We start from the raw sequence: 25,583 nt of genomic DNA, 5'->3' as shown, positions 1-25,583 counted from the left end.
ATACTACAGAACTCAGATACCTTTTAGTGTTAGAGTGGATAATGATAACGCCCAGACTGATCTTTCTCTTCCTATCTTCTGACTCCACTTGGTAATCACTAACTGCCATGGCAACCACTAAGTGCAACTTCCATTACACCACTTTTCCCAATCAGACAGAGGTGACAGGTAGATTAATATATCTATGTTTAAACAAGCAACCTTATATGGTGAAAGAAAGCAAGACCTTTAAAACTTCACAGGTTCCACAGCTAAAAATCTTTTTTATCCTCATCTTTTGAGCTCTAAGACAAAAGCAAAGGTTACCTCAGCATAAAAAAAATCATACTAGAGGGTTTGCCAGAGTTGAGAATATATTCAAGATTAAAAAAAAAAAAAAGCTGTCTCATATTAAATAGAAAATCTCCCACTTCCCTTAGTAACACTCCACTTCAGAATCTGAAAAACACTCATCATTTGTATTGGTTTTGCACAGCCTGCTTTTGGTAGCGGGTAGGGGGGGAAGCACAAATATGGCTCCCATGAGAAGCTGCTGGAAGCTTCCACCATGTCCAGCAGTGCGAGTCCTGGATGGCTCTGGTGATGGACCTGCTGCTGGCCAAGGCTGGGCCAACGAGAGAGGCTGGTAACGCCTCTGTGATGACACATTAAAGAAAAACATCAAAACAAAGTGTACACAGCTTTACTTCTAGTCAGAGGAGGAGGTGAGAACATGTGAGGGAAACAACATGGAGACACCAAGGTCAGAGGAGAAGGAGGGGCAGGAGGTGCTCCAGGTGCCAAAGCTGAGATTCTCTGCAGGCCATGGTAAGACCATGGTGAAGCAGCTGTGCCCCTGCAGCCCATGGGGATCCATGGGGGATGCAGAGATCCATCCTCAGCCTGCGGGGATCCATGCCCGCAGCCTCTCTGCTGCCCAGCTGTAGCAGGAGAGGGCAAGTGAGCAACTCTCGCGAGTGCCTGGTGTTGACAAATCATGACACCCTCCAAAGGCGGTCATCCTCCCCCAGGAACTGTCAGACATATGTTATGTAAGACATAACTCATGCAGGTAATAGCAAGACTCAGACAAAAACCAAAAAAACCTGCTTCTGTAGTGCTTTTTCCCACTCTGTGCCCCAAAACTTACCTAATCTCTACTGATACTTCTTGACATAACATTTCCTCTTCTTTTCTTTTTTTTAACCTCTTTATCAGACACTGCAAAAAGGTAGTTCTCTAAGTGCTTCAAATGTTTGGTTACAAAGGAAGTGGTGAATCCATGGTTTGACTTCAGAGGTGTAGAAGCCCAAACAGACTAGAGTTATCAGCCAGATACTCCACATTTCTGGAAAAGCAGAGAGCACCTTCTGGTATCCAGCAAAGGAGTTCTAAAGGGGTAGTTCTAAAGGAGTATTCGTAGCTCTGGAAGATTTAGACTTAGTGGAACTAGTAAACAGTAAAAGACTTGAAGTCCTGCGTCAAGAGAACAAATAATTATTACTAAGCGCAAGCAGAAGAGAATGACCATGCAGACATATTTTTAACCTCTTTCCCTGTATATCTGAACAAGATACCAAGATGATAAGACAATCTTAGAAACCTTTAAGTGAATTTGAGAAATATTGGACATATGGTTCTAGTCACACTTTAAAATATACATGAAATACAAAATTTTCTAACTTTAAAGAGTTTTTTTCATATGCCATTACATTGAAATATCCCACTGTCACTGCTTAATGAAAGAAATACCCAATCCCAACCACAAGTTCTGATAGTTCAACATTCTTTTATATTCATATTTAGTCATTAAATACATTATTTAAATGAACCTTGGAATTATTTGGATTACAGCTGGAATGAAAGCTCTTTATATAGCTACTGACTGCCCTGAAATACAAGGACTCGAAGCAAATTTACTGCAGCATTCACTCAAGTCTATGAAAGAAATCCAAACGTCTAAGTCCATTTTGCCAAAAAATTAACAACTTTTCTAAATGAAATCATAGAACTATACATGAAGTAAAATACTATTTGAAGAGCTTAACTGTAGATAAACACTATGGATTCAGTTATTAATGTATCTATATGTGCATAATTAGAAAGAATACAAAAACAATAAGCACACCTCAAATATCTTCTCATCCAGTTCAGATCAGGGTCCAGATTAGGGACAGTTGTTTTTCAGGTAGTCTTATAAAATGCATACAGCAGAATTTATGTTTTAAAGGCAGTCAACTGGAATCAAAGTACCATGTAAAGTACCTTGTTCTATATTACATCTACCTTTAATATGAATCAAAGAAGGTATACTTTCTTAACACAAGAGGTCAAGTACCTGCTTTTAATATCTGTGAAATGCTTTATCTTCAATTTTAACAGCACAGAAATTGTATGGAACCTGGAAAGACTGGCACAAGCTCATCTGATTGCTTCCAGATTTAAAAAAAGGCAAGCACATTACAGAACATCATGCTGAAATTGTAATAAACTAGAAAAACAAAAGCAGTAATCAGCTGTCCAAGTTCTGCAACTCTAAACAGTACAACCGGCTATCTATTACCAGAAAGAAGTATCTTACAAAGAACTAACTCCTGTTCACCTCTCTCCTTTTATTGAACAAAGACCTGGGAAAGCTTCTGGAAAAGGCCTAAGTGTCAGTGTTTAAAAGAACCACAAATAAGTCTGCTATTATCACTTATGACCGAAGAGATGAGCAGTAATTACAAGGAGTGTCTGTTGCACTATGAATGAAAATGGAGTTCACTGTTGTCACAAACAAAAGGTTTTTAGGAGATGAAAAGTTTATTTATAAACTGCCAACATTTAACAAAAACAATATTACACTATTTCCCATTTTCTACAGAAATATAATAACTTACAGCGGTGCTTAATCCATTTTGTCACTAATACATATAAAAACAAGTCTGCTGATAAATAAATGAAAAAAATCTGTTTACCAACCACCATCACTAAAATTGTACCTGTAAATTTTGGAAGACATCTGCATAGAATAGTTAGAACTGTAAGGGTGCTCATTTTTATTTTGTAAGTAATTTTGTACTACTAGGATATGCAAAATTTTAATTAACATGCAATACAAAATATTTGAGATAAACAAGGTAAAACTCAGTGTGCACAACTGGAAAACAGTGCTAAGATGCCCTTCTATGTTTCTAACTAGACATCAGGAAAATGCACATTTTATATGGTGGAATTTCAAATACCCTTCACAGCAAAACCAGATTTATAACCATGAAAATCTATACTTGGCCAGGCTCCACTGAAAGAGGACTAAAGGCATGATGGAAGTTATCTAGTACTAGATAACAACAAATAATTGCAGAACATCTCAAATCAACATTAATGCAGATGCATTTTACAAAGCAGAATAGCTGTTAGCTAATGATAAGCATTTGTGGAGATGGAAGGGTTACAAATGTGCAGTTTATTGTTGACCATAAATGCAGACAGCATGCCTGGAGAACAGCAACACTCAGGCCATCCACGGTTTATTAAGACATTCCTGTTCAATATTGCATCAGTTATCACACAGCACTTAAAACCACTCCAATCATCCCTAAATACCTAGCACAAACCTCAAGCACAGGTATCAATTTGCTATTGATATGCAATACTTCCAAAACTGAAGTGTTATCCTGGTTTGCACACAGCCATATTATATGAAACTTTTTGCTACTAGAAAAGATGACAAATCATGGAGACAGGGGATAGAATGGGGAGTTTTGAGCTGGGGCAGGAGGTGGAGGAAAGAGGGAGAGAGAAGCAGAGCAGACAATAGAAGGGAAAAAAAAAAAGAGGGAAAAAGGAAGTTTCCTTAGCTACTGATACCCTGTAGTACCCCTAGTACTTCTCTAGCTGCCTTTTTCAACGTCTAACATTCCATAACCTTAATGGCTCCTTTTCCACAGTGCTAATGACTATACACTACACAAACTATTTTTTAATTGAAGCCATAAATACAACCATGTATGTCTTGTGAAAGACAAACAAGTCCCTTACAATTCATCACACTAAATATGTGATGGCTATCAGGAAGAGGCTGATACTCTCTCCACAGCATGGCCTGATCTGAAGTCAATGAAGTTGGTGGGAATTTTGAAACTCATTTCAATAGATGTAAAAATAAAGCATTCAGATCACAAATAACCATATCCTGCAAAATACTTCTATACAATAACCCTGGTGGGTTTATTACTTGCTCCTTTCTGAACTAATGAACACCCTAATTAAGTAAGCCAAGATTGCTCATAACAACTATGGGCTTCCTTGCATATTCTTTCTACCTAGCAGCTAGTAAGAGAAGATGAAAGAAAAAAGAAAACAAAGTATATGAGAGAAGCTTTTTTAAGCTTTGCATTTAGAATGATAAACAATACTTTCAGTAACACCTTGTGATTTCGGGTGCTTATTTTAGGACACTTGGAATGAATCACATTGTCTAAGAGGAAACAGGAAAGGTGCTAGCATTTTCCAGTAAAACAGCTTTCCTTTAAGAAAAGCTCTCAAATCCAATAATTCCAAATCAGAAGACACTCAAAATTAAGACTAATTCTGAGAATATTTTATGTGATTTATTTTTACAAGAAGAATGTGAGAAAAATACTAAAAACAAAGTACCAAAAAGACTACTTGTTGTTTTTAAATACCAATTTAAGTCACTAGCTATACTTTTCTCAGGTCTCCTGTGATGCTAAAGCACTCATGCAAAACATGCCTGTCCATTTCCTTTCTGGAGGACTTGTGAAAAGTATACCCTGGGTATTGACTGAGCACCCCCAAATTTTCCCAACTTGCAAGACTTTACAAACTCTTTCACAGTCTCAAATACACTCTACAAGCACTTGGAATAAACACCACTACTAATGATTTGGTGGGTGTGTGCAGGCATTTGCCCAAGTATAATGATAATCAGGCAGATTAAGACAGAGGGGGGAAGCAATAGATCTCACTGCTTTCAGCAGACAACCTGGCACCGACCCTCCCTGCTAGACTCAGACTCAGACTCAGGACAGGTCATCCATGGAGGAGTCTGTCAGCAGATAGCCAAATATGGATGATTTTTGCAGTGTTCACAGGACATAAATAAAGTTCTGCCATCCATCCATTCACACATACATGCACACTTATTGTGGGAAAATAAATACAGATAATTTATTCACAGATAAATTCTCTACTGATTACCCAAAAAATAAAAAAAAAAAAAATAAAGACAATAATCCCCATCTGACAGGAATTCATCCTATGACAAAGTAAGACCAGTGAAAAACAAACTTAACGCTTTACACTCACTATCCTGTAGAACACTGGTCATTTAGCAGATTACTTTTCAGTGTCTTACTGTCCTGTCATAATTTTAGTCTTTCTGCTACAAAATCTATGATTTATCTAATTCATCTTGAAAATCTACATAAAATTTACAATGGTCACAACTGTGCATATGAGAAATTTTCATAGAAAAAATATTGCAAAATATTATGCTCAAAACTAATTGTATATCCCCCTAATAAGAAAGCTATGAGAATTAAATATTTTTTTCACAAATCTTGATAAAATAAACATTTCCCTACATAGAATAGTACTTTGATGAACACAATGATGTTACAAAATTAGAGTTTATTGGCTCACTTCAACACTGTAGTGCTGTCACTACCTTGGATCTTAATGCTACTTCAAAACATTTAAGACATCTATTGTTTTGATTATATGAAAGTAATGAGATTATATGAAATTAAGTGTGTTCCCAAGTACACCTTTCAGTTTTAAATGTAGCTACTTCAAAAAAGAAAAACTGATACAAAAGGGAATGAACACAGCAGGTACATTTTGCTTTCTAAAAACAAATTCTGGTACCTCGTATCATTTATGTGATTTTTCTTTTTTAACAGCAGATAAAAAAAAACCACATTCCTTTTATCTACTCATTACATGTAGCCATTCAGCAAATCTTACCATATTAATGATGTACCAATTTCATAACTTTATTCACAATGAACAGACAGGTGTACCTCATCCAAGAAAAGCTCTTTGTTCAACCATAATTATATTCCATTCAGAAAATGTCTTCTGAAGAAAATATGCATCTCACTGTGGGTTCTCCCCACCTCTGTCTGTACAATAGCACGTACAGCAGGTTTCAGATGGTGCTGATAAAGATATTTAACAAATGAGACTTCAGTTAAGAGTTCCGTTTTCCAGATTAACTCTGTTGCATGTAAGAGTTTGACAGCTATCAAAAAAGATTTAGCATTCAGAATCCTACCAAAAGGTTTTTAAATATTGAATCTAAGACCTACAGTGCATCAACACAGATGCTGCAAACAGCTTCCCCATCATTACAACATACTTTGAGATACTAACTACTTTACTGAATACTACTAGGAAACTCAGAGAATGAATCCAACAACTATCAGGAGCTCCCTGCAAGACTGCAACAGCAACTCAGTAGAATAACAGTATGAAACAGATGAGATGGTGAGGTCTACTGTACATTATTTGGTACAGTGTTGGCATGTGGGTAATTATAAAACAATACGCTAGACAAAAAGTAATTAAAAGCCAGTTACATGTTTAGCTTTTGTTCCTTTTTAATCAATAATTACAAACTGTAAAAATGCACCCTAATTCACTACAATAGACTATGCCCTGAGAAGTAACATTACACACTAAGCAAAAGCCACTAGGAAGTGTCAGGTCTGCAGTTCAAAAGCGTAATATCTGGAATTCTCTGGAAGCATACTTCCTCCCTTTTTCAGCAACAGAGTTGCTTCTTTAGAGGAAAAGACAAATGCAAATTTATGCTAATTCTAGTTTTTTCAAATTTAACTACAGCATTTTTTTCCATTCTCCTTCAAACTGTCCCTGGAAAACTTGATAGAATTATTAATAAAGCTCTTGTTTTTCATATCTGAATGAGGATATAGACCTAGCATGAGGTTCTGAAATAATTGAGCCTGATAACTCCACTTATGGACATCAGTCTAAGTACTTTTTGGGAGGTAGTAGAGTTACTAAAACACAAAATTAGGCCACCTCACCAATGCTTTGCTACATTCTTCATTGCTGGTTGGAAGAACAGAGAAGAGGCTGAAAAAACCCATACCTTTGAGTACACAAGGAAAATTATCATAGACAGGGACACTGAACTTCCTTCAAAACTAACTTGAATGTTAAGTGCGTTTGAGAACTGGTGAGTTACGCCCTATTCTTTGTATCTGACGCTGATAAAATAGTAAGATCTAATTACACATATCTCTCATCACTCAATGAGTGCAAAGATGCATTTTGAAGTGACATCATGTTTCAGTGTCAGTTCATTGCTTTTCCCAAAATTGCTCTACGAGATACAATTCAGCAGTTGTGGGTTTTTCTCCCCATATTGTAAGTGCAATAGTTCACCTCCTACTAGATTAAAAAAAAAAAAACTAAAAAGCACTCTTCCCTTACAAAAGGCAAAACAAAACTAAGCAAACAACAACTGTCCAAAAATTTAATCATCAAATCTCTAAAGATTCACAACCTAAATTATTTTCTGGTACTCACATTTTGCTCAGTGTATTATATGTTCTTGAAAAAACTATGCTTTTTGAGTCTGGTTATGCAGACAAACCTTTCCAAACCCCTTTCTTTCTGTTCATCAATATTATACAGTACTGTTTTAAAAATTCATTAACTATCTTCTTAGGAAAAAAAAATCACTCCCATCCATAAAGTCTAGCTACACATTCTAATTAAGCAGCACTAGAATAAAACTGGAAATGCCAGAAATTTCATTATAAGACAAAAATCTAAGCTTTCTCACTATATTATTATCACTTTGCTTATTTGTCTTAAAGCAAATTACATACAAGGTAATTAATCAAATAGTATAAACTGACAAGTTACTTTATCCCCTATTTAAATAACACATGTATTTTGTTGTATAAAGAATATGTAAGCAGTCAATAAAACACAAATATACAGACATGAGTACATTAGGAATATTAATCAGAGCAGCTATAACAATGCGTTCCAATGATTTCATACAAGTTTGTTATTGTAGCTGTATTTAATGCTGCGTGTTTCTCCAGTGACTGTAACACACAAGACAAACAAAATGCCAGTGACATAACAGTTACTGTATTTAGCAGCTGAGAATTTACCACTTTAAAATGTGGTTTCTTCTATTCCAAATTCTGTAGTTTCAAATTACATTTGTTCCTCGAAACCCTTTGTTTCTAGTACAGACAAATTTCTACAAAGACTAATCCAGTGAACAAAAAGAATCAATTCAAATGACACATACTACAGCAAAAGACAAAATTAGGAAAGATGCTGAACTTTACATTAAGATGTTTAAAGATGTAAAACGTTTGATTTTATATTTGAAGAGACTTCAGAGAGTGAGAGCCTTGAATTCTGCAGCTTCTGCTGGATATTTTCTCTGCAGGAAATGTTCACTGACTAAAGTATTAGACTCTGATCTCTGAAACACAAAACAGCTGAAATGCCTTATGTAGCTGGGCTCAGTACATTAACTACTACTGCCCTAAAGCCACTTTCTATTTTCCAAGTAGTGACCAAAGGGGACTCTGCAGTAACACCAAGTGGTTAGACAGGTATACTGCAAAGATCATAGTTCCACAACTTCACATCAGTTTTGAGCTTAATGCAGTATGTTAGAAGTACCTCTTCAATAATTTCACGCAAGAGGCTTCAGGACATTGATAGTTTGAAGCAATTTAGAAATTATTTTCCTTAATATAATTTATATTGTTACTGCTAAAAAATTAAAGCTCAAATGTAGCAACTTACTGTTTGCATTTCCTTCAAACAGAAAGATACTACTTGCTTCAATTTCACTATTTAGTTTTCAGGTCTGCAAACATTTCTAAATGTAACTATTCTAACTGGATTTAAAAAATAGAGTCGAGGGGAATATTTCCATGAGGTGCAGACTTTAAAAACCCACACTTATGAGTTATATTACAGCCATAAGTGTTTTACAAAAGCAGTAAGAATATCAGCACCATCTCTAATCAGAGTTCTCAGAACATTTTTGCAAGTACTAAAATTGAATGTAACTCTATAGTTACATAGGACCAAATCTTGTCATCCTACAAGAATGTATCACTTGTGCTGACATGAATAGGAACTATACATATATATATGAGGGCACCTGCATAAATGTTTATGATGTCAAGTTCAAAAGCACAGAACTTCCACAGTACAGCTCTGAGAATGCTAACTAAGACTCCATATTATAGTCTGGAAGAACTGTTTCAAGTCAGATTCTAGTATTAGTATTTTCTTCTGAAAGCCTCAATCTTTCCAGTGCAAGAAGAGAGAATCTCTTCCCTTCCACAGTTAAAAGAAATGTTTCTTATCATGCTCCCACTTCTGAGATTGTTCCTATCATTAATATTTTTCTCATAAACAGGAAAATTTTGCCAAGGTAAACAGAACACACAAATACATTACTAAGTAATCTAAGACCAAGAACCTGATCTTTAATACACTGCCCCCTTGACTTCACACTTTCTAGATTCCTATGAGTCATTAATGGGCTACCGTTAGTCAAGCTGACCCAGGCTACTACACATACTTTAATGTATCATCCACCTTCACTAAACATCAGGTCTCCTGGGATGTGCAAAAGCTCTTGCTCAAGTTAAGAACTTAAGTTCAGATTCCTGTTTGTACTTGAACCTACCCATTTGTCAGTGATCACTCAGGCAACATCTTACGACAGAACTGTGCTCTCAAGCCAATCCCACACCTCCTTCAGACAATTATGCTTTCTGCAGCTAAAACCATCAACCAAACCACCACAGCATCCCATAGCACCTCAAAGCTAATGCATGCATTTAATACATGCATACCTATGGAGAGGCAGGTGTGGATGCCCTCTGGAACAAAGCTTTGACATGGAGATGCTCAAGCCTAGATCAGTCTTATTTATATACTGTAATCAGAACAGTGTACATTTAGAAATGTAATTTTTAGCTACTTTGTGCCTGAAATGAATCATGAACATACTCTTAAAGACTGGAGGTGGTCTGTTTTCATTTTGAAATGCAAGAGTAAATGCCATTCATCAAACTACTTAGAAGTGCAGGAACTTTGTATTTTGAGTGCTTTTTTGATTCATCTTTTGAGCAGGCTACCTTTGTTTTTTCCTCCCTCATTGTTTCTCTCTATGCCCAACAGAAACAGCATCTTGAAACTTATGGTCAAGAGGCATATGGGGCAGAAGATAAATAAAGCAATTATGGTAAGGAAACTAACTTGAAAATCTAATACCCCCAGAGAATAGTCTGCTTTTAAAAGAGACAATATTGCCATTGTATGGACTTCTACAGTTGTAGGATGCTTTCCCTGGGTCTATGTACCAGCACAATTCTACTAATGTAAAATATCCCTTTTACAGACAAGTTCTAAGGAAATTACAAAATACACCATTCATAATTGATTTCAAATTCCCTTAAAATTTACAGTTATGTAAACAGAGATGTATGGCTGGAGTAGAGCTCTTCTTTAAGAGTAAAAATGGAAAACCAAACCAAAAAAACCAAAACAACAAAGACTGAAACTCTTTAAAAAAACAGAAAGGAAGGGTTAGTTCCCTCCTTGCTGTCACTAGTTTTTTTAACTGTATAGTCTCAATCATCATTTGGAAGAGCTACTTTTTACTCCATCCAATATTGAACTTGTAGGGTCTTGATTAAGTACAAGTTACCAACATGTGATTTGGCAGGGTGAGAACCTGTAGTGTAAAAAAGACATTCAGAAATGTGTATCAAATGTGATTAAATCTGGATTGTTGAGATAAAATAAATAAATAAACACCAAGTAAGAAATGAAGGTAGTCTGTTTTAAGAAAAAATTCACAAATACAGCCAAATACAGCTCTGGCTGTCAGCGAACATGTGTTTGAACTATTTTCTGCCACATTTTCCTGTATCTGCTTATCAAGATTTCAACCTTATAGACCTTCCTATCAAGCAAACATGACAATTAATATGCAAACAAAAAAATGGAGTTAAAACAGTAAAAGGCATCACAGCTCCAAAACTGTCACTGAAGCCTTTAGGAAGAAACACTGTATTCTGGTGTTCTACCAAAGACTGCTATACAAAAATAATAGCACTCACCAAATATAGTCTGGATCCCATAAGGTATTAGTATGATGCCATACAGGAAAAAACTGGGAACAAGTTTAGCTGATACTGACAGATTCTCCCATTTTTTCAGACACTCTGTTTCACAAGCATTTTAAACTTTTTTTCTTTTACTTCTTTTTTTTTTTTTTTTTTAAGTCAAATAATTCAGAGTCCACCTTAATGCAGAAGTTTAAAAAAAAAGAAAATGTCATGGTAGAAACCTGCTAAGAGTGATTTCTTTGAGAGATTAAGTAACAAACTGCATTTGCTTATGAAAAATGTATGCCAGTTCTTTAATAAAGTGACAGATGTGTACTCTGAAATTTAGCTTTACGACTGACCATCAAAAGAGAGAGAAACACAGAGTTAGCTAACACTTGCAACCAAGACATGCATTTGTGTCTGAAAAGAGAATATTGCACTAAGAAAAGAACCCTGAAAGCTTTCAACATTTCCTTCACTGACCTAAAAAAGTAACTAACCATTTTCTATAAGCAGTAGCAAACCTGGCTTGGTCCACATCCCTACAAGTTGATAATACTTTATCAACAAACCGGTATTCCATTTCTGGACCAAGAGAGTCCTGCACAGGAGCACGCTTCAGGCGTTTTGTTTCTTGGGTATAACCTTGTTTGCTGCTGGATTCATTCAAACCGTCAACATCCATAGCTTGTGCCATGTGACTTGCTGCAGGACTGTGGTGGGAATTATTCAGACTTTCATCACTGTTGTCCACAGATGACACCGCTGTACTCACAAGAGGAAGTTTGTTGTTTAAGTGCTGCTGAAGGTAGAATACACACCTTCTTCAAAAGGAAAAGGAAAGAAGGGAACAAAAAAAAAAAAAAAAGTCATGCACAGAAAATAACCTGCTACTGCTGAACTATTTCAATTCATTTACCATCCTGCCAGATTGCCCTCACAGACACAAAATCTGCTGTCTCTGCACACACTGTACTAAAAAGGGCTCCATGTCACTCTGGCAAATCTCCTGTTACCTAGTCAGGAACCAGCACCCAGCTAGTAAAGCAAACTTTTTCTGTACCCAGTCTTCGGTTGACATTTTGTACATTTTTTGTTGTTTAAACATTTAAAGTGTGAAGAGGCTCATTACCAGCATCTTGCTTCTCTTACACAAATTATAGGGACAAGTGGAGCTTACACCACAAGATATTTAAGCCAAATCAAATTTCCTACACAATAGCTCTGATTATGCTCTTGAACATTTTCCAAAGGTTTAATACATAGTAGCTTAAAAACCTTTTATTGAGTGGTACTTCCTAAAACCAGAACAATTTGTTTGGAAATACCATGTAAAGAATCATCCACAAATCAGAAGGAAACTCTTTTAACCAGGTCAATCTTACCTATGACACCACAAGGTTTCATGCCCTGGGTAATTATCAATCAGTTCACTGCAGAGTTCCATCTCTTCATCTAAACGGCCGGGGAGATCCACACTTTGCTCCTCTGTGCAGGCAGCTTCTGACCCTGCACTCTCTTCCTCCTTCTGAAGGCTAGGGCTTTGTTCATTTACCACTTGCTTTTGTACTGGTATGTTTTTGTCAGTCACCGTTCTGCGTATCAAGGAATTGAGCAAGAACTGGCGGTAATGAAATCCACTATGGTCCGAGACATGCATGGATACCCAATATTTAGTGGATGAAAGTTCATCAAGGAGAACCTGAAACAAAATGCAGGCACAGTTATCAACCTGTATAATGGAGGAACTTAACACTACTGTTTCTGCATTAAGGTAATCTCTTCTTTGGGGATTTCAGCCACTGTGGTAATGGTTTAAGAATACACAGAAAAAAGAACTATCACTGAGCCTTTTCTATGATGTGCTGAAAAGTATCTTGGCATCTCTACAGAAAACAAATTAATACTTCTTCCAAACTGTGAAAAGGTTTTTCAGAAACCTACCCACAAGATGAGTGGGAAAAAATCCCAAACCACTCTGATACAAAATAAGCAGTGATTTAACAATCTCAGAATGGTTAGCACAAACTACACTGCTATTAGCTTTAAGAATTTTACTTTTTACCCAGTAGATTGTGGGTGTCAGAAGAGTGAGTTGCTTAAAAGGAAAAAAACTCAAACTTAATTTGCACCTTGTTTTTCCATAAGAGAATATCGACCGTAACACTATGTTTAAAGTCCTAGAGCTGGTGATATATAAAAGTACTTGTCCATAATCAGGTTGCTTGATTTTACTACTGAAGAACACCTAGAAAGGCTTTCATAACAACTCTGCCAAATACTTAAACTGAAAACTATAGCTTTGTTTTTAACACTTCTGGCTCCTGTGAACTGTCTGTGAATTGAATACTGAGTGCTTTTAAAATTCAAAATTCATTTCTGGAGGGAAATGCAAGTTTGGCTCCCAGACAAAGCTTTTACTATGCTTTGCTTTCTCTGTTAGAGCCACTGGTTTGGTTTTTTCCACAGGCCTTAACCTCCCTCCTCATACTGCTTCTTCGCTGGAGCTTAAACTACCCAAAGAGATTAAAACTACCGTTTTCATATATTTCTAAAGACTTTTGGAAGTAATCTTAATAGTCTTATGGTATACTGTAGCTTTTAACCTCTTCTCCAAAGCTACCTACATCACTTAACAGGACCAGCTGATGCAAAACAACTTTCATAGGTAGAAGTCCTTCTTTTAGATATTGCAGCACAAAAGCCACAGCCTCCCACAAAGAAAATCATGGAAACACACAAGGCTAGCTATATAGCTTTTTGGGGGGCATCTGTTCTAGAAGAAACGGGACCAAACACAATGCAAACAGTGTCTTCTACTCTAGATAATCATCATGTTTTCTACATCTTGCCAAAAGATACCAGCATCACCTTCCTTTTAGAGATCAGCAAACTGAAGTGCAGTATTAAGTAACAGTCCACACACAGAATTCTTAAGGAGGCTAAAAATCCATGTCCAGATCTGCACTTTAAACCATAAGATCAGCTCTTCCTTTCCTCATAGAATTAAGGTTAGTATTTTAAACTTTTGAACTTCAAAATTTTTAAGTCTTAATTTTTAATTAAGAAAAACATAAGGCTCAGAAAAATCAGATCAGCCTTTATTCAGCTGTCACATTTATGCTCAATGAAGACCTTGGAAGAATCCAATTAATTTATCCGAAATATTTATAAACTACAAATTTACAAGGGAACATCTTAATTATGCATTTTAATTCCCTGTACAAAGGGAACAAAATTATTTCCAGCATTACTCCTTACCTGAACCAGAACATCTTTTTTAAAAAAGCAACACAGAAGACTGCTAGAAAAACATCTTCAGATCTACAAAAAACAGCCTCCTACCTAGGAAACTCAGAGTACCAGTGGAAAATGCCTCTAACAACTGGAAGTAAAAGAAAAAGCCGGCTAATGGTGAAATCCAAGAGGATTTTAGAAAGCCAGCTTTCTCCATTTCCATCTCTGTCAGTACAAGCCTTTTGCCACTGTTCTGTGAAGAAAGATGAAACTATATGAAAATTCTTCCCTCCCCACTCTTGACAACCTCTTTTCTACCTCTGGTGGTGAGCTGACTACCATGGAATTGGCAGCCTCTCCCAGAACATGACATGTGTGCTCAGTGACCTTTGTCTCAACCTCTGGGTCTGCACTCCATCTTACACCCTCCCTGACCATGTGCTTGCTTGTTTTAGAGCGCTTTTCCAACTGTGAACTGCAGATCTGAACTTCATCCCTGGTCTGGGACACTGGGGAGATGCAAAGGAACTGGGGAAACAAACTTCTAAAGATAACGAAATAAATATAGCACTCACATAAAGTAGCACTTTTGAAGACACTGTCATCTAAGAAAAAGCTAAGGCATTACTGGGGATGGCTACAAGAAAAACTACTTTGTCTTATGAACATGTTGTCTTCTGGGCATCACACAAGAGAAGTGCTGCCTCATGACAATTACCCCACTACTTGTTTGCTTGCTTGTTTTATTGTAGGGTCTGATCAGTCAATCTCCACCCTTTGATCAGTCAATCTCCACCCTTTAATTATTAAATTGAGTATTCCAATCTAAAGAAAACAAAAAAGTTTGTCAATCCTTGCTGAACTACAATCTATTTTTCGATCTGCATGATTTCACTGAAGCAACACGGTGTGTATGAATTTTAAGACTACACCCCTACCACTCTCCTACCCCAGTTCCCTAATTAGGCACCCATCTTTTAGTAGGTATCTGGAGCCCATGGTCTAACCCCACTAACTAACTGTACAGTCATGTGTGAAAGCTGAAATCGGGCTTTCCATGGCAAGTACTCCAATACCAGAATTATTAGATTAGTTTCAAACAATGTACTCTTGACAAATCCTTGATTTATGTTAATGAACACTCTTTAAACACTATGTAAACTTGCTAATGCCATTCAAATTCTGCAGCTAGAACAAACAGAAATTTCTATATTGAAAAAAGATAATGTTTTTGACTGTCTAGTGTAAGAAAGAAGAAACATCTACATCATTTGAGTAAATTTTCCTACTGGGCCAAAACTTTCTTCTCTAGCATTTTAAATCTTTTTCCCAGAGCTTGAGCTGAAATTCAGTCTGCAGTAGTTTTAGGTTTGTCAAATCAAAGGGAAAAGAATAACCAAAATCCTATTACACAGCATACCTCTTGAAATCCTCCACAGCAGGTCAACAGCTTTGTTAATGATAAACTTGTTTTGAGAAGTCATATTTAAATGATAATACAACATATAATTTAGGTTTCTGGGCCTCTGCTTCCTTGCACACTTCAAACTACAGGCAAAGTTTGTATTATAGCAGAAATACAGCCCTAAATAATACAGGTACTCCTTAATGTCAGGCAACCTTGCAAGAACTAAATGGCTGTATTATCAGTGACTGCTTTATCTGTCAATTTTTCAGCATGATTCCAGTCTTGCATCTTGTTGAAATTTATCATACTTTTCACATATTCAAACACAGAAATTGCTGAAGGTGTTACATGAGACACCAAACAAATAAAAAAACCTCTAAAGAATGGAAAAGCCAAAGCAAAGCTAGACAGGACTTAGTAAGAGGTGCAAAAAATAACAAGAAGGGACTGTGTAAGTACACAGGTCACAAAAAAAGACCAAGGAGAGTGTATGCTCCCTAATAAACAAGAATCAGTGGCAACTGACATGGAAAAGGATGAAGTACAGAGTTTGCTGTCTCAGTCTTCACTGGCAGTCAGGCCTCCCTCCCACTTCTCTCTAGTCCCTGATCCTCTAGACTCTTGTGTGGGGAAACCACCTCCCTCCCACTATAAGCAAAGAGCAGGTTCAGAACCACTTGAGGAAGCTGAACAGCCGCAAGTCCCTGGCATATGAAGATCCACATTACAGAATTCTGAGACAACTGTGATAACTTCACTTGATACTCTTCATTCATGTTATACAATCTGCTTTGCAAACCAGTATTTGGGTTTTTGTTAAGAAAATTTAAGAATTTATTCACTATTGCATTATACCTTGACAGTGAGCTTTGCCAAATGCTGTAAAACCCAGATACGATGGGACCAGGCATTGTAGTTGCTTGGATATCTCCCAGCAGCTTCAGAGCAGACATTCATTTCCTCCTGCACTAGTCGGTGAATCCTCTCCACAGGTGCTGCTCCCAAGTTTCCTTTAGTTGCAAGACTGGGCAGGGAATTTTCCTGAATTAGCTGTTGCAGCACCCAACGTCTGGTTAAATGATGTAAAGGGTTAATGGTGAGAGAGCAGTTTCAAGAGAAAAAGATGGTTTTTCATGTGCATAAATCAAACCTTTCCAGAACTTCTACTCTCTGAACTATACTGTAGCTAGGCAATGAGTGAGTAGTGAACAACCATCTGAACACTTGCCATGCTATAAACTATGACACCATCATCGCACTCCCACTCCCAACAAGGCTGCATCAGTTTGCTCACTCTAAGTGATCATGGCTACTTACAGCATTATAAAATAAAATGGAAGGAAACGGCAAATTTGTGAAAGAGTGCAAGCAGCATGTGCATGAAATTTCTAATGCTCTCTTTCAATGCCTTGCACTAAAAATGAAGTAGTCAAAGCAAGACAGAAAGAAGTGATTTAATTAAAAATTCATTCTGCTCAGTATCTTTTACATCTGACAGTACTGCACGCCCCTATTCAAACTGGTTTCTGTACACCACCAGCAGTTGCAAAGCCCAAAAGGCTTATGGTTTCAAGGGCTATAGGTATAAACAAAACAAATGTTTCTGCTGATGATTACACATATTTGATTTCACGTGTCTGAGACAAGCATGGATTCCTAGATTTTTACTTCAGACAAAATTTTAGTAGCATTTTTAGAGGCAACCTCAATGCTTCATCTGCAGCCCCAACACAAAAGGGTTCTACAGAAACAGATTATAGATGTGTAAATTTCCACAGAACACCACATGTCAATGGAATTGCTATGGTCCAGTGTGGAATGCTCTGGAGAGACTGACATCCTCTAGTGTGCAACATAGAGGTTATCCTGTTTTGTACTGGCTCACATCGGTTCCAAACCCAATAAATTGCCACTTTCAAAGGTGTCAAAATTTCTTTTAACTCCAAGCTAGAAGAAATCAATAAACAAAATAAAAGTAATAAATGAGCTTTTTTGAAAGAGAGAATTCTATTTTGCAAGCCATATGTAGAATTGTATTCCTACATATATATATGCATATAAAAAAAAAGTAAGTTAACCATGTATTACAAAAAAATTGTTAACTCATCTGCTTTTTCTCTCATTTGAAGACATTCACAATATGCTTGTTCACTGGTGGGTTTTATCTAAATTGTATCTTTTTCACTCGGTTATCAAAAAAGAACAAAGTATTGGAAGAAAATATTGAAGACAATTTATAAGAATGCAATTTTAAACTGACTCTGTTTCTCAGCAGAAAGTTACAAGTAGTGTATGAACACTTTCTTCGCTATACACCATTCGTTCTAAATAAGGATGTACAGCTAAGCAAACCATGCTCTGACTGTTGTATAACAGTATTTTATGAAATGTGGTAATTTTGAAGAGTTAACTTTTAATTTTTAAAAATATTGTTGATCCAAACATCACCTTTTGTATTTTTTTTATTTTAGTCCACAGTTATGCAAAAGATGGAAAATTCAAAAATATTCTAGGCAAAAAACCTCAATGAGTATGTCACTCTTAACAAAAGATGTGTATTATTTCATTAACATCAACATCTGAGTAAAACCATAAAGACAAAATATTTCAACTCTGTAATTATTTTAGTTTCTTAAAACAAGCAGGCTTTATAAGCCAAGGAAATCTTAAAAATTTCACATGTGGGAGAGAGTGAAAAAATACAGACTTTATGGTCTCTGTGGCTACAGTATCAAAAAACCCATAAAATTAAATTAGAGCTACTTCCTAGACAGTGCAACCACGAGCTCAGAAGACTTAAGATATACTTCTGGAACCTGTTAAATGTCATGGTATTATTTGGTCTTTTTCTATTTCCTGCATTAATTTTACTCCTGTTAATTTGGAGTCACTTTCACTTTTGCATGTTACTATTGCTCTTACAGTTCCTGGAATGACAACAAACAAACAAAGGACTGTTACGTGACAACTGCACAATCAATAGATATACTGACTGCATATGCACAAGCTATATCTGAACCCCCAAAATATAAAGCAGGAGGTCATCTGACAAAATGACAGGTATTTGACATCTTCACTGAGTGTCTCTCCACCACATAAGAAAAAAAAATTTGGTTATGTTTTACTTAATTTTATTAATAGCCCCATTATAGGTTTTTGCATCTTCTGTCTGAGATTTAAGACCATGGGGAAATAGGAAACCCAAAATTAATCATTGTGCTGATGCAGAGAAGTATTTTTGCAACTCCTATTTTCTAACATGTATTAATCATGGTCAGCATATCCAAATCCAAGCCAAACATTTGTGCAATCATCCTAAAATACACCTTTTCTGATGTATGCAAGAAAGAGAAAGAAAAGCAAATTATGACACTATCAAAATACTCCTAATTTACATTTGCATGGAAGTTATAGTCAGAATTTTTTATTATTTCTAAAATGTAAATAAATATAAAGAACCTAACATTCTGACTTATTTGATAAAAACATATTGATCATCATAATGATATGGATGGCACCAGGTTGAGAAGTATTAACACAAAAAAAAAAATCCTATTTTTCTGCTGTCAGCTGCCATGTAGAAAAGGTAAACTATGACAAACTGCAAGTTCCTTTCCCATTATAACTACGTACTTTTGCTTCAAAGCCATCAAGCAGCACAAGTCAGTAGCATAAGGATGATGAAAAGAAGCTGAACATCAAAATTAAAAATCGATGCTGCAGAAATTCATTGTAATTGCTGTATCAATGAAACACCTTGGAATATTCCAGGCATTGATTACTAGGTTTACTTTGAGACTTTTAAGTTTATGCATGCACTGACGAACAAGAGTTTACCAACAACTTCCACTTCCGAAAATTCTCATATAGTCAGTAAGTTTTATGTTCTTTATAGAGTATGAAGTCTCTGATGCAGTATCAACTTTACAGCTGCCCTAATGCTGGACATATAAAACACAAACATTGCAAACTGTTTCCTAATGTGATACATTTAAACCTCTTTTGGGCTATCTATAGAAGATTGACATACCTTTTTATTTGTAGCAATGAATCTATGCTTCACTTGGCTCTGCTACAGGCATTTTACGGTCAGTTCATGACTGAGACAGTTTTTGAACCTGAGTAACTCTGGAGTTAAGTCTTCCAAACATGTGATCTGCTATTTTGATATCCAGTAGATATGACTGAACAATTTAGTTTAAGTTAGAAATTATAAAAATAAATTCACCAAACCAGAAAGACCAGTACTGAAAGGGAAAAGAACCCAGCTTTATTTACAAAGGTTGGCTTTAATAGAATCTTCACTTTCTGAAATGTAGACAAACAATACAGTAGTAAATCTGAGGGAAAGGAGAAACCTACAGTGCTCAAATAGTTACAACTGATGGAATTAGAATTTTCAGATTGAGGATTTTAGGTGCTGCAAGACATGATACACCTCTAAGGAAATTTATCCCCCCTCCAAAGTTTACTTAAAAAATGTGCAGCAGAAAAGGTACATATGATTTCAATTCTAAGTGCAGAATATAGACAGGTAGCTTCAAAAGCCAAAGCACAGTATGACTGGTTCAAAGATTCTGATATATTTTTATTTGTCCTCCTACATCTATAACTCTCCTTAAGCCAATAACAGGAAATGAAAAAAACCCTAGTAAAATTGTTTCAGGAGTCAATAGAAGGCAAAGGAAACCAACCTATGAATCCATGTTTCTGGACTCTTTGGAAACTTGGTTAACGCCAGTTTTCCAAGATGCAAATCTTTAAGTGGATTTAAAGTGCCAGACAGTATTAATTCTTTCCTATAAAAGATAAAATAAATCTGTGTGAATAAAAGTAGTAACCTGAAAACAGAATACAAATCCCAATAACAAATTTCATGGCATTTTCTTTGTATCATAACAGAACTTCACTGTCAAACTACAAGAGTTTAAAAACCCATTGGTGCATTAATCCATTCTACTATACATACATATGTACTATACATATGTGCACAAAGAACTTAATCTGAACATATACAACCTGTTAGTTCTCAAACCTACCCAGAAATTACTGAGTCAACTACCTGTAGGGTTACATATATGAACAAACATCCCTTCTTGAAATGAAGCCCTTAGATCATGAGTACATCTGGAAATACTCTTACACATAGTACTCCTCCTCCACACTTTTAGTTTTTAAATACTGTTCAAGATACAGTGTCAAGGTTCCCTAAATTTATAAGAAAAAGGAAATTATTCTCTGTGTAGAATGTTTTACAAACTTAACAAAAAGGATGCAATTGCTCCGTTTACTTAAATGTAAAACAATCTTTGGTTAAAAAAACCCGAAACTTTGCCCAGACAAAACTTAATATTCATCCAACACAACTCTTACAAGAACACCTCCCACAGACAGAGCAAAATGAAAATCTGTACTTGGCCTTCTCACCTTCTTTGCACAGAATTCCCTACCCCTCACTCTATTCTTTCTAGCTTTATAACTCTTATTGCCTGTCCTGAGCATGTTTGTAGACATCACCCCACCAATGGTTACTCCAAGGGCATTAGTCTTCATGCCCTATTCTCCAATCCAGTAAGTAACAGCTTTGAAGTAAAAATACAGTAAGTTCCAAAGTTACAATCTGCAGAAAGAAAACACACATTTCCCAGAACCTGCAGAAGTCACAACTAAAAACTGAGAGTGGCAGAAGCAGAAGCAATTTCGGCATGGGTTTGGGTTTTGGTTTTTCCAATAATTCCTGATTCATCATAATGACAGGTATGGCACCAGTAAGCAAGGAGCAGATGATCAACTCTCTGACCAAAAGACCTCAGTGGGAGGGGAGGAAATATATTCTGGAAAAATCTGCTATCAAATAAGAAGGCAAACACTCTGCAGTCTGACACAGAAAACATTCTGTTGTCCTGAAGTTATGGCCCGAGTCTCACAAACAAATTGACTTATTTCCTTTCTGTGAGTACATACTTTCTGTCTGAGTTGGTAATTTTTAGTAGGAAAATGACTCCATCTGGTACTTTGGCTTTGTGTTGCTGTAATTGAAACTTATAACCACAGGCAGAAGCTAATGGTTGCAACACTAACAGTGAGCAAATATTTAAAATGGAAGCAGAGTGGCGAATGTATAAATCCTTACGGAAGTTTTGCTTCTGATAGCTACTGGGGAACCTGCTTTTATCTCAACCAAGTTCCAGCATGCTTTAGATTGGATGCTTTCAGATGGTTTTTAACAGGCAGGTCAGATATACCAACCAGAAGTGGCAGACTGACCAGACCATTCTGCTCCAATGAACTCAAATTTGGAAAGCAGGCAAAATAAACACTCAGTGGTTCCACCAGGAGCAGGTGGAACAACTGCCTCATTACTGCAATGCAAAGGTGACATTTTGGTTAAAATTACTTACCACACAGACACAATGAAAATACAGCTTAGACCGGTCTGATACTTAAAACAAATACATGTACATATTTAACAAAGATTTAGATTACCAGGCCACCTATCTTTCAAAACTAAAACTTTCAGTGAAGAAAGTATTCCTTCTATATTAAAACATTCACTCTATGTAAACAGACTCACACTTACACACTTTTAAAACTTCCTCTTTTGCAAAGTTGAGGAGCAGTACAGACAAGATCCACCTTCACTGTTGTAGTAGAAAAGCTGTTTTTAGCTGTAATGATTTTCAAATGAGAGATCCCCCCATTCACAAACGACTGCAAGAAATAGTATGACTGAAATACCATACACTCAACACATAAACTTCTTCTAAGCTCTTTCAGCTAAAATCCAACTTGGGATATATAATTTATAGCTTACTTTCTTGCCATGTGGACCATAGATAATGTTTCAGCCTTAAGGATTATAGCTCCCCTAAAAGATAATCTGGAATAATTTTTTCTTGCCTTATGCTAACACCTTTGAAGTAATTTATATCTGAAAGCAAAATGTGACTTTTCAGATCATCTTGTTACCTTTTCATCAGTTGTACATGCCAGGACATATAACAGGAAGAACAAAGGCATTTATAAAAATTCCTTTACAATCACTTCCATAAAAATTTTCGTCATTTTAACTTGCAAGACTTTTCAACTTCTAAAAACACAAGCTAACTGAATTTAGGATTAACAACTAGAGATACCTCTTATGCCATTCAGTATAAGTGGGGTTTCTCTCTCAGTTCCTAGGAAGTGACACATTACTCTTTGACAAGTCTTTCTCTACCATATAATTACCTCTTGCTCAGGGTCTCAGGGTTTAGGTTATAGTTCCTGCTCTTCTGTAACTTTCCAGTCACTTCTAATTTGAATAAATAAATAAACACCAAAAGTATGTAGTAGGCACATTACAGCTGTTCAGAATAGCTACAAAGTCAAGGCAGACCATCTAGTCCTAGATGGCCTAGATAACATGTCTAAAGTTCTGTGTTCTCCTGTGCTTCATTATTCAGATACGACTTTCTATGATTGTCAGCTGAAATACCCACTTGTCTTCCATAAAACCATTCAAGTCCTCTGACATGGCTCTGCCAAGTTCTGTGTCCTTTCACAGGAAGGGATTTACTTTTCTCTCTCTTCCTGTATCTTCAAGCTCAGTGCTACTGAGTCAACCACTATCCCTGAAGCTTTCAGTAGAATTCAATGTATGAAAAAGAGATTATCCCAGGCTACAAAGAAAAAGTCAATAAATTACAAGAAACACACTGTGTGCAGGGCTACTATTCAGTAAACAACTAGAACACTTTTTAATTTTTTAGGTTACTTAAGAGTCTATAATGCTTTTTTTTTCCCTCAAAATAAAGCAGTGAATCAGTGTATGGAGAATTAAAGATTAACCTGGCATGACAAACATTGTCTGGGCAACAAGAAACCGATCATCCCACAACATATTATCATGTTCTGCAAGCAGAGTGCAAGTCTCAACAATTAGTTCTCAGTTCAGACTACCTCAGGATAATAATTTATCACCAGCACCTGTACAAAACACAGTCGGTCCTCTACTCTGTTTCTTATTAAGTCACACATCTGGCTAGCTTGATTTGCAATTTCAAAAAGAAGCTGAAATATATGTCAACATAACCAAAGTGCCTCCGCTCTGTGAAATACAAAGCTGTGTTTCGTGTCAGGTACAGACAGGCAATGTGTGTATTTGTGACTGCGGTATGTGTGGAGGCCAACAGTGGGACAGTTGTGAATTCTAATAATAACTGAGGAAAGTAAAGCATGGAAGAAGGCCTTGGAACCTATCTTTTGTTTGCAATTAACCTGGTTGATTTAGGAGCATTTGAATTAAAGTGTTAAGGATGTTGCCTTTTGCTTGTAGTCAGAGGGTGCTGCAATAACAACCTTTTGAAGTATAATTTTAGAATATTGCTTGTATCCTTGAAACTATAGCTTTGGAATATATATAAAGGAAATATGCTTATCTCACGCCTTAACAAAACAGAGAAAAACAGCTTGAGAAAAGAAGATAAACATCATCTCAAAGATTTATAATTTTGACCAAGGCAAGCTGGACATCACTGTTGTGAGATCTATAGTCATTGTAATTAAAAAGGTGGACCCACATCTGGGGAGCTGGACTTCACCAGATAGGATTCGTCTTTATTCTTGCGGAAACTGGACAACATCTCGGAAACTACCAACACCATCTGGGGATCCTCCTTTTTGGGACGCATCCTGAGAAAAACTAAATCACAATAATGTATAGAATTGTGATGCAAAAATTGGGAATAAAACTGCTGATGAGTAAAAATTGGAATAGAAACTGCTGAGAAAGCTCATGAGTACCCCTATAAATACCTGTAAGCCCCAACTATTGGTATGCAGTTGGAGGGAAAACTTCCCCCATTTTACCCAGCACTGTTTTGCTCATACTTTACCATATGAATAAATAAATTGATTGCTGCTTGAATAGTGGCCTAGTCAAGCTTCTTATTTATAAGAAAGAGCAAACTCCCGGCAGAAGCCTAGATCAATGAAGGGTCAGATTCAGCAAAGCAGTTCCTCTGCTTAAATGGGCTTGCTGGTAACCTCCACAGATACTGACTGGCTTGTGCAACAAGATCTCTCCGGATGCTAAACAGAGCTTCAAGGACAGACTGACTGCTAGATCACTAATCAACAGTTCGGGGAGTAAGGCCCACTTCTGTAGTAATTTGTATGTTTTGGTAAATCATAAACATCATAAAAGAGAAAACAATCCTTATCCATATTCCTTAGCATTTTTAATTCCACTTATATCTTTGTGCTACTCTCCTCATGCACATAAAAGCTAACTCTTTCAGCTCTCAGACACAAAAAAGCCTGACTGATAAGGATGAATGCATGTGCAATTAAAAAAGTCCACAAAACAGAAACAAAAAATCAATTATAATTACCATAAAATGAGATTACTGTAACAGCTCTAGTACTTACAAAAGCTCCTAATTCCATTTTAACACTTCATAGCTACTCAAGTTATACATTTTCATGACACTAAACCCTTTGCTTTACATTCATCCCTCTTTTTTAGACCTGAGAGATAGAAAGATACAGAATCCTTCAGAACTGTATCAGCAGTGAAAGAAGAAAAAAGGAAAAGCTGAATTTGTCATAACTCGGGCTGACAACTAGACGCAGCCATCATCTTTCTAGGTTATTTTGTTAATGCACCACCTGCACTGTAACTACAGAAGTCCTGTTTACCATTACTGCACTCCTAGAGACTACCACAGTTTTGTCAGCCCTCTGGCCCTCCTGAAACAACAGCTTTTATAGACTGCCTCCAGTCTTACCTTGGCAGCAGAAAGACAATATTCCTCCAACTCTGAAATTTACAA

General features: G+C 36.4%; 1 protein-coding gene across 1 annotated transcript in view; it reads right to left on the bottom strand.

Moving 5' to 3' along the window:
- Positions 1-2,777: 2,777 nt before the first annotated feature.
- The window catches only part of PTAR1 (protein prenyltransferase alpha subunit repeat containing 1), a 34,113-nt gene continuing 11,307 nt past the window's right edge, over positions 2,778-25,583 (bottom strand). Inside the window, exons 4-7 of the mRNA XM_084225478.1 lie at positions 20,463-20,567; positions 16,624-16,837; positions 12,509-12,825; positions 2,778-11,947 (exon numbers count right to left, since the gene is read on the bottom strand). Of these exons, the coding sequence (XP_084081604.1) occupies positions 11,599-11,947; positions 12,509-12,825; positions 16,624-16,837; positions 20,463-20,567 (985 nt within the window). The 3' untranslated portion in view covers positions 2,778-11,598. The remainder of the gene's footprint in view (positions 11,948-12,508; positions 12,826-16,623; positions 16,838-20,462; positions 20,568-25,583) is intronic.

This window comes from Fringilla coelebs, assembly GCF_963513975.1.
Source record: "Fringilla coelebs genome assembly, chromosome: Z".
In the NCBI taxonomy this organism is placed as follows: Eukaryota; Metazoa; Chordata; class Aves; order Passeriformes; family Fringillidae; genus Fringilla; species Fringilla coelebs.
The sequence above is the reverse complement of the archived record's forward strand: the minus strand, read 5'-3'. Positions and strand labels throughout refer to the sequence as shown.